General features: G+C 44.7%; 1 protein-coding gene across 2 annotated transcripts in view; it reads left to right on the top strand.

Annotated features, from left to right (window-relative positions):
- Window positions 1–1,362: 1,362 nt before the first annotated feature.
- Window positions 1,363–13,583, top strand: part of LOC135222712 (uncharacterized) — a 135,521-nt gene continuing 123,300 nt past the window's right edge. The window contains exon 1 of one of the 2 annotated variants that reach the window (XM_064260909.1): window positions 1,363–1,700. In XM_064260909.1, the coding sequence (XP_064116979.1) occupies window positions 1,488–1,700 (213 nt within the window). In that variant the 5' untranslated portion in view covers window positions 1,363–1,487. The remainder of the gene's footprint in view (window positions 1,701–13,583) is intronic. The other variant, XM_064260910.1, reaches the window with a different exon arrangement.

The following is a 13,583-nucleotide window of genomic DNA, read 5'->3' as shown; positions in this document are numbered from 1 at the left end:
ATTACCTTTATATAAAGGGGGGTTCAAAATTAAAACTAGATGACGCTGACAAAGGTTGAGCGGCAGTAGAGTGGTATTCACAGTTGCTGCTTAAACACTCCCAGAAAATAATCCGCCATTTCTCATATTCCTTTGGTTTTACTATCCAAAGGTTTATACAGACTTAATATTAACGTGATTTAGAAGCACTCGAAACTGTTTGCAAAAGCTAACGCCCGACATAAACTTCCTAACTGATAAAAATAATCATGTATGAGTGGCTGGAATTTACTCTCGTGTAAAAAGATTTCCACGACATCTGTACTTTACCTGAGCGTTATATTTCAATACAAAATACGTGTAAAAAGAGTACTCTTGAGGCAAAATAATTCTTATGCTCTTAACATCGATTACTATTCGTGGGATGGGGACATTGATAAATCAAAAAATACAACACACTTACTGATAAGAAAATTGCAGGTACTAAACACCTACTATGCTCCTGGTATTATTAATACTCATTTTCTAAACTAAACGTAGTATTTGACAACTTACACGTATTTTTATCTAAAACTAACGTTAAAAACACAAAAGTTACATACGGGTTTCATAAGTTACTTACTTATAGCTTCAAAAACAGTTATGAAGACGTGTAGAATGTAATGCCCAGTTAGAAGACACACATGCAAGTAACACAGAAGACAAATGCACGAACACCTGCCTTCGACTCTTCCACCAGAATAACATGAAATGAAGAACAAGAGCCACAACCATTCACTCGAGCAGCTCAACTACCAAACTTTTCTCAGATATTTACGTTATTTGGGTTTTAAAATATTTCGGCAAATGATCAGTTATAATTGAAAATAGTTCTTTGTTGCTTTATATTTTCGATTTTGTGTTAATTTATATCAAGTATCGTTTATTATGTTTCTATCCAGGTAAGTTCCAGAATTTACCTTCGGGGTAAATAATAAAAATAAAGAAAATTCCTCTTCTACGAAAAATTAATTCTACAGAATTCAAAATATTTCATTACTTTAAAATTTCTTACTCCCGTAATTTTTACATAATTCCGCCTAACACAATTTTGGTGTAGTACTTGAGCTAGCCCGTCCTCCATGACATCCCTGGCAATGACCGTGTTCAGCTCTGAGGAATATCTGTTTTTAGCCATTTTCGATTAGTGATAGCAATATTTTATATTTTAACATGCATGGAATTATTACTTACACATCTGAGAATACATAAAAAATCTCATACATATCTAATAACATCATTTTAATTTCCATTTAAAGGTCCCGCTTTGACCAAAGGGAACCGCACGACTGCTTTTTTACCTCGAGGACCTGCTTTCACCCCTGCAAGTAGTTCCGAGTAGAATCTCATAAAATATCCAAAGGAATATTACATTTACCAAAGGTGACTTTAAAGAAAACAGGTAAATGGATTGAAGAGATCGCCAAGAAAAAATCTCGTCGTATGGCATGCGTTGACCCACTGGGTACATGTTGGCACAGCGGAAGAAACTGTCCATCCAAAACAAGCTCACACCGTTTTCGGTCTTGTGCCACAAACGTCGGAAACCAACAGCAGGATTTTGTGCCACCCGCTTCTCTCAGGCCTCCGCCAGTAGCTGGAGAGTGCCACAGGCGTCCCTGAGGGCACCGCCTAGGAGATGGATGACCCTAAATCATAGAGAGCGTGAGTTGTCGTTGGAGGTTAGTGCGTGAAAGGGACTTTTCGCTCCCACTCGGGCCTTTTCCTCATTTTGAAGTGAAGGAAAGGCGAGTGTAAACAAGAAACAGCTGATTGGGATGAATGAGTGACGTAATAATGGCAGGGATCCGCGTGTCAGGTCAACCCTCCTGCCCCCCTGCCCCCCGTTGTTGACCCCTTCGTGGGTCTTAGGTCATACCCTATAGGGCCCTAGATACCTCCCCTTTGGCCCAAATCGCTCTTTATTAATTGTGGTTTTTTCCCCTCTCTGCTCGGGAGTGCTAATTAGGCCTCAGGTGAGCCAGATTTCGTCTTAATTTCAGTACCAGTCCTATTAGGGTTCAGGCTATTTTCATGCTTGGGCCAATCCTAATCACAACTGGTTTAAAGCATTTTTTTCGTCTGTTTTCGATTTCCGAATTGCCTGGAAATTTTTACTTGGGTCTAAAGAAATTTCGAGGTTTTAGAGGACTACCATATTTTTACCTGTGGAAAAATCTAAAAGACCAGTAGGCTATTACACGCATGTTATGCTAATTATAGTAGTTACTACATATATTTCATTACTACATAATATTTCATTGAAGCACACTTGCATTCATGGTTGAAGAAGACCACTGTAATGTAGGCCTATGATAGGTTAGTGTTTAGCGAGGCCTAAGTGTCAGAAAAGATGTCTAGACATAGACTGCAATTGTGGGTTACATCTTCATGTTAACCGTTTGATACCTTGAATTTAAAACTCCCCAACCTAGGTCCAAGTCTTAGCTAGTAGTAGGTATATGTGGACAGGTTTTGTAATGTCAGCGTACCAAATACAATCAGGGACAGTCATATCTTATTATTGTAAGTTAGGTTAGGTTAGGCTAGATTTAAGACACTTGCTGCTTCTGATATTACCTATTACTAGGTAGGGTAAATGACCGAGCAGGAACATACCGGTCAAATCTCTCGGGACGCGGCCACTATCCAAAAAAGCTCTTGAATTAGGTATGCCATTATTTCGTGATTTAGGAGGAAACACTTAACTTCGAGATGAGCGCAGAGATCTCAGTGTGCTGCCTGGATAGGACACAACTCTTGACTGATGCTCATGGCAGCAAATTCAAGTACTTTTGTGGGAGGAGGACGCTATGTTGCTGTTCAGTCATTTACCCTATGATAAATGTAAAGGAGACATCCACGTTAATGTATAGTATTTAATATAATTTTCTGGATGATCAATGTGGAAAATGGTACATCTTACTATAGTGGACGTTATGTCTGTCCCTCCGTCTGTTATTTAATCACAACCAAACGGCTGGTCCTACAGACATGAAACTTGGCAGGGTTATAGTGGGTACCCCTAAGATGGTTTATAATGAGGTTTCATCCTACCTCCCCCCACCCCCAATGGGCATTATTTCTTTGTCTCTGGGGACGGATGGAAAACCGGGTAATTCTATATGAAAGGGACGCACCAGTTTCCGTGTGTTAAACAGCTTAAAATGCTAAAATAAAACTCTATCCATGCTCCAGTAACTTAAATAAGTGAGGAAAACCCTTATAACCACCAACAATCTTGGAGGACCACAGGTGGGAACCATGGGTTTGGATGGAGGAGACAAAAACTTTAAAAAAAAATTTTAACTTATATTTTGCACATTCCTGATTTCAGTTTCGGCGTGGCATAACAACACATCACGCCTTATCTGTATTTTGAAACATTCTTGGCAAGCACGTTTGTTCTGGCAAGCGAGAATTTTTGCGCTGTGTGCGCCCTGCCACAGGAGTTACAGGGCCCTGGCTGTTCCATTTGTACAGCGACGTCACATGTTTTTTGAGTGTCACCGTGGTCGGGTCAAGGTCGAACTACTTACAAACCATAAAAAAAAAAAATCACCATACGTTATGACACACCTTTTACATTGAAAATGTTTTGAGTTTTCAGGTAAGTTTTCCACAGGAACACTTGTAGAAGCTACTGCCATTATGACGAAGACCAAAATAGCCTTGCGAGAAAATTTTTCATATTCAATGTGCAAGAAGGGATTATGGAGAAATCGGGAAGTAAAAAGGGTTTACCCTGTACGTATTACATTCATCACTTGTTTGAGTTATTTTTTTTATCCTTGCATGCGTGTGCAGATACAGACATCAGTCTGTAGCTTACTCGGTGAAAGATGGAGCTCCGCGACTTACTTTTTTTTTTTGCAAGTTTTTACATTTTAAAGTGATGTTTTTTGGAACAAATAAGCATTTCCTCAGTAACTAGTATCTAAGAATTCTACACACTGTTCTCTGTAATCCAGGCCCCCACCTCCCATAACTGTGAAAGGAATACGGCAATTAGACAATTATCACTGTACTGGCAGTCCCCGGGTTACATCAGGTTCGGGTTAAGTTGTTCCAGACTTAAGGCGCTTGCGTCATGGCTCTATTAACCTACTTTACAGCAGCTGTTTACCCATACTTACAGCTCCGTTGGTATTTATTCCCATTTTTAATTACAATGATTCGGGTTAAGGTGATAGAAGTTCACACTCGACGTGGTTCGGAAGTCGCGTAAAGCCATTGGTCCCGTTGCTGAATAACCGCTGGTTCCATGCAACGTAAAAATACCATACAAACAAACAATTTTTTGGCTTACAACGCCCTGCCAGGAACGGAACCCCCATCATAACCCGGAGACTGACTGTATTACTTTCCTGCTATGCATAGATTAATTACTGTGTTTGATTGTGACAAGCCAGGAAAACAGCAATACACATCAACACACTATACAGGAAAGTATTATTTTAACAATAGTATATATATATTTATTGTTGAAGGATTGTGTAATCCTTAAATTGAATAATAGGCTACATAAGCAATACTTTCAGATAGCCTATACCCTCAAGGGTCCCCCCTCAATGATGGAGAGCATGGCACTCAGTGAGTTAGTATATACCAGTAGTTTGTTTAGTTATACTAAATACTTAATCTGTGTTGTTATTCATGAAGATTGAAAAGCACATGATAATATAGCATTAATATTCCACTTAAATTGAAAAGCTATATCAGGCTTATTTTGGAATGTCGCACACTATAAGCCTTATTTACCCTGTCATTGGAAGATTCATTGTTGGGTGAATAGCCCTTTCAGGCCCGTACCAAGGGGGAGTTGGCGGGTCATTTGACCTCACCAAATTAATGGAAGTTATATTTTCTGTAACTATCCTTTTCATTGAGCTGCAATTACAAAGTAATAAATAATTTTAAGTCAAAGTATATTACATAACAAATAAAGTAATATGTATGTTGTTATTAACATAATAAATGAATCAGTCAGTAAAACTGAAGAAATACTCTTGAATTTCATTGCAAATTTTCAACATTATAAGTAAATTCTGTTAACCAAAGTCACTACTTGGAATAACATCTAATTGGGTAGAAAGGCATAGACTGCATACCCAATTTTTCTTTTTAATATAACTAAAATAAAATTTTCCAGTATTTCATCTTTTATATACCTGTTTATGCAAAGACATTTATAGAAGAAAAGGTCCAGTTTTGCAAAAAACGACCCTCCCTTTTCATTAATCTTAGTGAAATTAGGGAGGTAGTAGATGAATAGTGAAACATCCTGTGCTGTTTCTATGTTAGGTCTAGATTGAGAGCTCATATATAAGTGTCAGAAACATAGAGCATATATTTTCTAACATTGCATTTTTGTACATGAACTTTCCTGTCAGACATATACTAGCTTACGTCTCTGACGTCACGACAGAATTCAAAACTCGCGGCTAACGCGACAGGTAGGTCAGGTGATCTACCTTACCCGCCGCTGGGAAGCGGGTTGTAAGAACCAACATACCTTTCTTGCCAGATTTTTTCTGTCGTCGGTGGCGACCACACCTGTTGTCGGTACCTCTTGACAGTTGGATTCTTTTCTCGTTTTCGCCCTGGATTGTTTCTACGGACTTTTGGTGAAGTACCCACCGATCTGTTGGCCTGGCATTCGCGATTTGTGGACAGTTATTGGACTTTTCTTTGGATTTTTCTTGGATTCATGATGTCTGATGTTGATACTAAGAAAAACTGCTATGTTTAGAGTTTGTTGTATGACTGAGTGTAAGGTGAGGCTACCGAAAGCTGCGGTAGACCCTCACACGGTATGTTTGAAGTAGAGGATGGGAAAATTGCCACCTGCAACCTAACCCTTGTAATGAATGTGAAAAGCTGAAATGAGATGAATGGAAGTCTTTGTCTTCCTACTTGAGGAAGCTTGAAAAGGATAAAGTTAGGAAAGCTTCTTCCAGGAGCAGTAGTAGATCTCGTATTAGCGAGTTGGATGTAGATAATCCTATTTTAGAAGTAGCTCCTTGTCAGTTTCAGCTCCTGCTCCTGCACCGAAGCCGAAGATGCGCCTTCGGAAGTGGCCTCCATGAAAGCCACCATTCGCAGTATGGAGAGGAAAATCAAACAATTAGAAGGTAAGAGTGATTCCAATAGTGATTTGTGCAGTGAACCCCAGTGCAGTGGAGGGTGCGTCTGATCGGCTCCCTAATGCTTTCAGGCCTAGACCTCTTCCAGACTCCCAGTCCCAGTGGAGGAGGAAAGTCGAAAGCCGCAGGAAGGTTAGGGAGCATCCCCAACGGTCAGGCGTCCCCTCGGTAGCTCCTGTTGATCGTTCCCAGGTGCTTCTACCCATTGGATCGCCTCCAAGAGAGAAGTTTTGCGCCAATGCTTCTCGTCTTCGCCTTCGCCTTCTCCTAAACGAGGATGGAGCTCTTCGGAAGCCTCGCGCCCTTCGAAGAGAGCCTGGAACGCTCCCTGCGCCCGCCCTTCCAGCCCTGAAGTTTTTTCGGAAGAGCCTGAGGTGGAAGCGAAGAAGCGTAAAGATCTCAGGAGTTACGTTCCCCGAGCGGAGATCGAGCCTCGTCACCTGTTCACGAGTTTGTGAATTCTCCTGCAAGGGTGTTGGCTAACCTTCAGGCGCAGATTTCGGCTCTGGCTGGCTCTCTTTGCGTGTCTTCTCGTCGTAGGAAGGACGTCTCGCTTCCTGTAAAGAAGTCCAGGCTCCCCTCTCCTGACTCTCGCTATTCGACGGAAGCGGCGCGCTCACCTGTGCGTTCGGATTCTCGCAGGAGGCTTTCTGCTTCGGACAAGATCACATCTGCGTCTAAGCGACATTCGCCTGACAGACAGGTTTCTCCTTCGGACAAGGAGCAAACTGCGCGTAGGAGATCTTCACCCTACAGACGCTCTTCTCGAGACAGGATCGCTCCCCTTGACAGGCGCCAAGAGCCTAGTAGGCGCTACTCGCCTCGTAGCGCTCCTCGTCTCGCCTCCACTCTCCAGGTTGACAAAGCGCCCTAAATCGGACAGGCGCCCTTCGCTGGACAGGCGTCAAGAGCTTGTTAGGCGCGTTTCGCCTGGCAGGCGCTCTTCTCCCGACTTTCACTCGCCTCGAGTCAGGCGCAGAGAGCCTAGCAGGCGCTTCTCCCCTTGTAGGCGCTCACCTAGTAGGCGCTCGTCGCCAGAGATCCTCTCGCCTCGGTTCAGGCGCCAAGAGCCTGGTAGGCGCTTCTCGTATGGCAGGCGCCTGTAGTCCGCCTGGTAGCCGCTCTCCTTTGGATAGGCGCCAAGAGCCTGATAGAAGTTCTTCTAACAGGCGCTCTGCGCATGACTGCCGCCTTACTCCTGTTAGGCTCCAAGAATCTGGGAAACGCTCTCCTCCAGACAAGAAGGATGTTGCAAGTAGACACTTTCCTGAAGCATTGTCTCCAAGACGTATACGTCTTACTTCCTCTAGAGACTCTTTTAAGAATAGTCGCGCCTCTAAGGATCATGAGGGCTCTTCAGCTCAAGAAGAACAGGACCCCTCAGAAGAAGAAGGACCAAAAGACTCCTCTGTTTCCTCCTATAAGAGGCTGACAGAGTTACTCCTGCAAGAGTTTGGAGATATCCTTTCTCCTGTGCTCCCCCTTCTCCTCTTTCGTTATTCTCCACTTCGAAGACGTCGAAGGTTTCGTCTTGTGTAAGGATGAAAAACCTACTGTTTCCATGAAGAAGGCGCTGAGAGGTTTTGGGGAATGGCTCCTTTCTAAGGAAGAGAAAGGGAAGACGGTTTTTTCTTTCCCTCCCGTCTAAACTGACTGGCAGATTGGGATTCTGGTACGAATCGGGAGAACCTTTAGGCCTCGCTCTCCCTTCGTCTGCGGACTCGGACTTCTCTTCATTGGTGGATTCTGCTCGTCGTTCCGCCCTCTTGTCCGCCAAGACTACGTGGGGAATGAACGAACTTGACCACCTACTGAAGGGAATGTTCCGAGTCCTGGAAGTTTTCAACTTCCTGGATTGGTCTTTAGGTGTTCTGGCTAATAAGACCCAGGACCCCAAGATGCTCTGTCTCCAGAAGATCTTAACTGTGTCCTCACTTGCATGGATAAAGCAGTGAGAGACGGATCGAGTGAAGTCTCCTCACTGTTTGGAGCTGGAGTGATTAAGAAACGGTCGGTCTACTGTTCGTTTCTCACGAAGGCAGTGTCACATGCGCAAAGGGCCTCGCTTATGTATGCTCAACTCTCTCCTCTTCTGTTCCCCAAGAAAATTATTCAAGATGTCTCGAGTGCCCTTTCAGCTAAGGCTACTCAGGACATGTTAGCCCAGGCGGCCAGGAAACCTCGCTCTGTCTTCCAACCCAAGGCCAAGAAAGAGACTCCTCTGAGACAGGAGACCTTTCGAGGAGGACCCGCTGTCAGAGGTTCTGCAACCAGAGGGACTAGACCTTTTAAGAGAGGTAAAACCTTCTCTAAGTCAGTCAGAGGGAAGAAATAGCGATCAAGGACTCCAGACATCAGTGGGTGCCAGACTACTGAAATTTGCCAACGTCTGGGCCCACAAAGGGCAGACTAATTGGTTCCCTATCGATTGTCAGCAAAGGATACCTCATTCCCTTCTCGTCAAGACCACCATTGACGACAACTCCGAGGGAGTTGGTAGCAGTACAAGGACCCCATCATGAATCAAGCCCTTTCTCTAGCAGTAGATCTCATGCTAGAGAAGGAGGCTATAGAACTAGTGAAAGATCCCCGCTCTGCGGGCTTTTACAACAGACTATTCCTAGTTCGAAGAACTCAGGAGGATGGAGACCGGTGTTGGATGTAAGCGCCCTGAACGTCTTTGTGGAAAAGAGGAAGAATTCGCCCATGGAGACAACTTCCTCAGTGTTAGCGGCTCTTCGTCCAGGGGACTGGATGGTGTCTCTAGACCTTCAGGACGCTTACTTTCATGTGCCGATCCATCCTTCTTCACGGAAGTATCTACGATTCATGATGGGAGGAAACATCTTCCAATTCAAGGCCTTGTGCTTCGGCCTATCAACTGCACCCCAAGTTTTCACGGGGTTAATGAAAAACGTGGCGCAGTGGCTACATTTGGAGGGAGTGAGGGTGTCGCTTTATCTCGACGACTGGCTAATCAGAGCAGAGTCTCAAGAAAGATGTCTGGAGGACCTTCAAAAGACCCTTACATTGGCAAGTTCTCTGGGACTTCTGGTGAACTTCCAGAAGTCTCAATTAATCCCCAGTCAAGAGATATATCTGGGGATTCGATAGCTTCTCTGGCTTTTCGGCTTTCCGTGCCAGAGAGGATAACTCGTTGACTACGAGAAAATAACGACCTTCCTAGAGAAAGATGCATGCACAGCGAGGGAGTGGATGAGTTGCTGGGGCTGGGGGACACTCTCCCTCGCTGGAGCAATTCGTTTCTCTAGGAAGGTTGCATCTCAGGCCTCTACAGTTCTTCCTATACCAGAACTGGAGGCGCTCTCCTAGATCTGGAGTTCTCCTTCAAGATCTCAAGGGAAATCAAGAGAGACCTTCGGTGGTGGAACAACCCACTTCGATTTGTGGAAGGAATGTCTCTTTACATGCCGAACCCCAGCCATGTGTTGTTTTCCGACGCATCGGAGGCAGGTTGGGGAGCGACGCTCGGGACAAGAGAAGTGTCAGGCTCCTGGAAGGGGGATCAGGTGTCCTGGCACATCAACAAGAAAGAGTTGATGGCAGTCTGGATGGCATTGAAAGCCTTCGAACCCCACGTCCGAAATGCAGTAGTGCAGGTCAATTCGGACAACACAACAGCCTTGGTGTACATCAAAAAACAGGGGGGGACGCACTCCTTCTCCCTGTACGAAACAGCAAGGGATCTTCTGCTGTGGTCTCAAACAAGGAAGATCAGTCTTCTCACCAGATTCGTACAGGGAGAAAGGAACGTCAGGGCCGATCTCCTGAGCAGGAAGAATCAACTCCTGCCTTCCGAGTGGACCCTCCACTCAGAGGTATGCCAAGACCTGTGGAGAAGATGGGGCAGACCTCACATCGATCTCTTTGCAACAGCAAAGAACGCAAGAATCGAACTTTACTGCTCCCCGATCTCAGACCCAGGAGCAGTATCAGTGGATGCGTTTCTCCTAGATTGGACAGGGCTAGACGTCTACGCCTTTCCCCCCTTCAAAGTACTGGGACAAACCCTCAAGAAATTTGCTATCTCGGAGAGGACAAGAATGACGCTAGTAGCTCCGTTCTGGCCCGCCCAAGATTGGTTCACAGAGGTACTGGAATGGTTGGTGGACTTTCCAAGAGCACTTCCACAAAGACAAGATTTGCTCAAACAACCCCACTTCGACAGGTATCACAGAAACCTCCCCGCTCTCAATCTGACTGGCTTTCGACTGTCAAAAGTCTTGTCAGAGCGAAGGGGTTTTCGACAAAAGCTGCTAAGGCTATCGCCTCAGCTAGAAGACCTTCGACCCTTAAAGTCTACCAGTCGAAGTGGGACGTCTTTCGCCGTTGGTGCAGGAACCAGAAGTTTTCCTCTTCCACCGTCTGTGACTCAGATAGCAGATTTCCTAGTTTTCCTCAGAGAAAAAATGCGGTTTGGCAGTATCTACTATCAAAGGATACCGAAGCATGCTGGCTGCGGTGTTCAGACATAGGAATTTAGATCTTCGAATAACAAAGATCTTCATGATCTATTAAGATCTTTTGAATCTTCCAAGAAAACTTTGAAGGAAGTTCCAAGTTGGAATCTGGATGTGGTTCTTTGTTTCCTGAGGTCCGCTAGGTTTGAACCACCACATTTAGCCTCCTTCAAAGATCTCACGAGGAAGCTCTCTTTCTCATGGCTTAGCATCAGCTAAAAGGGTTAGTGAGCTTCATGCCCTAGAAGGAAGGGTAGGTTTCAAAGGAGATTCCGTGGTTTGTTCCTTCCTTCCTTCGTTTTTAGCAAAAAATGAGAACCCCTCAAATCCGTGGCCAAGGAACTTGAGGTTCGTGGTTTATCTGCCCTAGTAGGGGAAGAACCTGAAAGAACTCTTTGCCCTGTTAGGAGTTAAAATACTACCTTCAGATGAAGAAAACCCTTAAGGGCATTGAGGACAGACTATGTGCTCTGTAAAGGACCCCAGCAGACCATTGTCGAAAAATGCGCTGTCTTTCTTCATTAGAAGTGTTGTGAAAGAAGCACATAGATCTTGTAATGAAGAACATTTCAAGCTCCTAAAAGTCAAGGCTCATGAAGTGAGAGCAATTGCCACTTCCTTGGCCTTTAAGAAGAATATGTCTCTTCAGAATCTGATGAAAACTACATTCTGGAGATGTAATTCAGTATTCGCCAACCACTACCTAAAAGACGTCAGTATTACGTATGACGAGTGCTTCGCGTTAGGCCCGTACGTATCGGCGGATTCGGTGCTGGGGCAGGGAGCTGGAACATATCCTTAGTAGTTTTTTCCCTTGTTTTTTGTGTTAATTGAGTTCATATGGTTGTATGAAAAATGATGCAGGTAGGCATCTTTTTTTCGTTTCGTAATACTAATAACTTTAGTTTGGTTAGGTGATCGGATTTGGTTTGAAGCTCCCTGCGTTGGTAGTGGACAGGTTCTGTCATAGAAGAGGGCGAACCCCCATTGACATGATCCGACTTGGATTCTATAAGTAAGCGGATATCAAGTCCCGTTAGTAGACCCAAAGAGTCTTTTCAGCTGTAGGTCACGCCCTCGCTGTAGCTCTTATGGCTATGCAGACTAATAGACAGTATCTATGAAGTCTTCAGCCTAAACAGGTAAGAACCAAGGTATTATTTTTATCCTACAACAGGTGTTGTTTACCTTTTCGTTTGTTATTTTCTGTCTTGTACCCTCCACCAAGGGTGTCAATCAGCTAAGTATATGTCTGACAGGAAAGTTCATGTACAAAAATGATTTTCATACATTCAACTTACCTGTCAGATATATACATAGCTATAGATTCCGTCGTTCCCGACAGAATTTCAAATTTCGCGCACTCGCTACAGGTAGGTCAGGTGATCTACGCCCTGCTCTGGGTGGCAGGACTAGGAACTATTACCCGTTTTCTAATCAGATTCTCTCTGTCGCCGGCGGTATCAACATTGTTGTTACTTCCTCCTGACTAGAATTCGTTTTTCGCAAGCTTTTGATCATCTCTCGCTGATATTTGGTGACGTACTTGGATCGTTGTTTGGCATTCGCTATCGTGGACTGTTTTTTGGACTTGGTTTTGGAATTCGTGAATATGTCTGACTCTAGTGTTAGTTTCAGAGTGTGTGAATGAGGGCTGTAAGGTGAGGATTCCGAAAGCTTCGGTAGATCCTCACACTTCTTGTAGTGGGTGTAGAATGGCTGAATGCTCGATTGAGAATACGTGTGACGAGTGTGAAATTGAAATTGAGTGCACAAGAGTGGAAGAATCTAACTTCTTACTTGAAGAAGTTAGAGAGAGATAGAGTGAGGAAGGCGGCTTATAAAACCCGCAGAATGTCTACTTCTCATGATTTACTATCTAGTTCTGTAGCTTCTTCCGCTGATAATCATGCCAATTCTGTTTCAGCCCGTTCACAAATTGCTAATCCCTCTAGTTCTGCTTCGGAAATAGCAGAACTTAGAGCTTCCCTTCAGAAAATGCAAGAAAAAGTCGCAGCATTGGAAGGTAAGGAAAGTGAATGTGGTTTCGCTAGTGATGTTAGTGCCCCAGTGTAGTGGAGGGGGCGTCTGGTCGTCTCTGCGACGCTCCCAGGCCTAGACCTCTTCCAAGCTCCCTGGCCCGGAGGAGAAGGAATGTCGAAAGCCGTACGGGGGTTGTGGAGAATCCCCAACGATCAGGCGTCCCTTCGGCAGAATCGAGTATATCAAATAATGCCAAGGACCGCTATAGGAAAAGCGTCCTTCGAGAGTGCTTTTCTTCGTCTAGTTCGCCTTCTCCGAGAAGAGGATGGAAGGAGTCGAAACTTTCCCGTCCGCTGAAGAGGAGTATGAAAGAGCATGAACTCAATTCGAGTCCCGAGCGCTTCTCTGAAGAAGGAGCGCCTTCGGTAATAAAAAAGGCGAGAATACATTCAGACTCTGGGTCTGGAAGGGATCCTAGAGCGCCTTCCAGATCTCCCTCTCCTGATTCGAAAGACTCCTCAACCAGGAGAGTATTAATGAATATGCAAGAGCAATTAGCCTCGTTAGTAGGAACTCTTTATAAGGAGCCTACTCGTAAGAAGGATGATAGGCTTCCTATTAAAAGATCTAAATACCGATCTCCTGTCGGGCGCGACGCACCCTTCAGGGGAGTTGTCGCACAAGCGGCCATCTCTGGGGGGAGCAATGCGTTAGACAGGAGAGAAGAAAGAAAGGAAGTTACTCCTGTCAAGAGTAGGGCGCCAACCAGGAGCCAGGCTCCGAGTAGGCGCAAAGAGCCAGTACAACATTCAAGATCTTCAATCAAGCGCCAAGAGTTAGCTGAAGAGGAGGATCCTGTTACGAGTAGAGCGCTTGTGAGCCGGAAGCGCCTACCGGAATCAATACTCCTACTAAACATCAGGCGCATTCTAAGGATCAGGAGCGTGCTCCTACC

The sequence above is a fragment of the Macrobrachium nipponense genome, chromosome 8 (assembly GCF_015104395.2).
Source record: "Macrobrachium nipponense isolate FS-2020 chromosome 8, ASM1510439v2, whole genome shotgun sequence".
NCBI classification, from domain to species: domain Eukaryota; kingdom Metazoa; phylum Arthropoda; class Malacostraca; order Decapoda; family Palaemonidae; genus Macrobrachium; species Macrobrachium nipponense.
The sequence above is the reverse complement of the archived record's forward strand: the minus strand, read 5'-3'. Positions and strand labels throughout refer to the sequence as shown.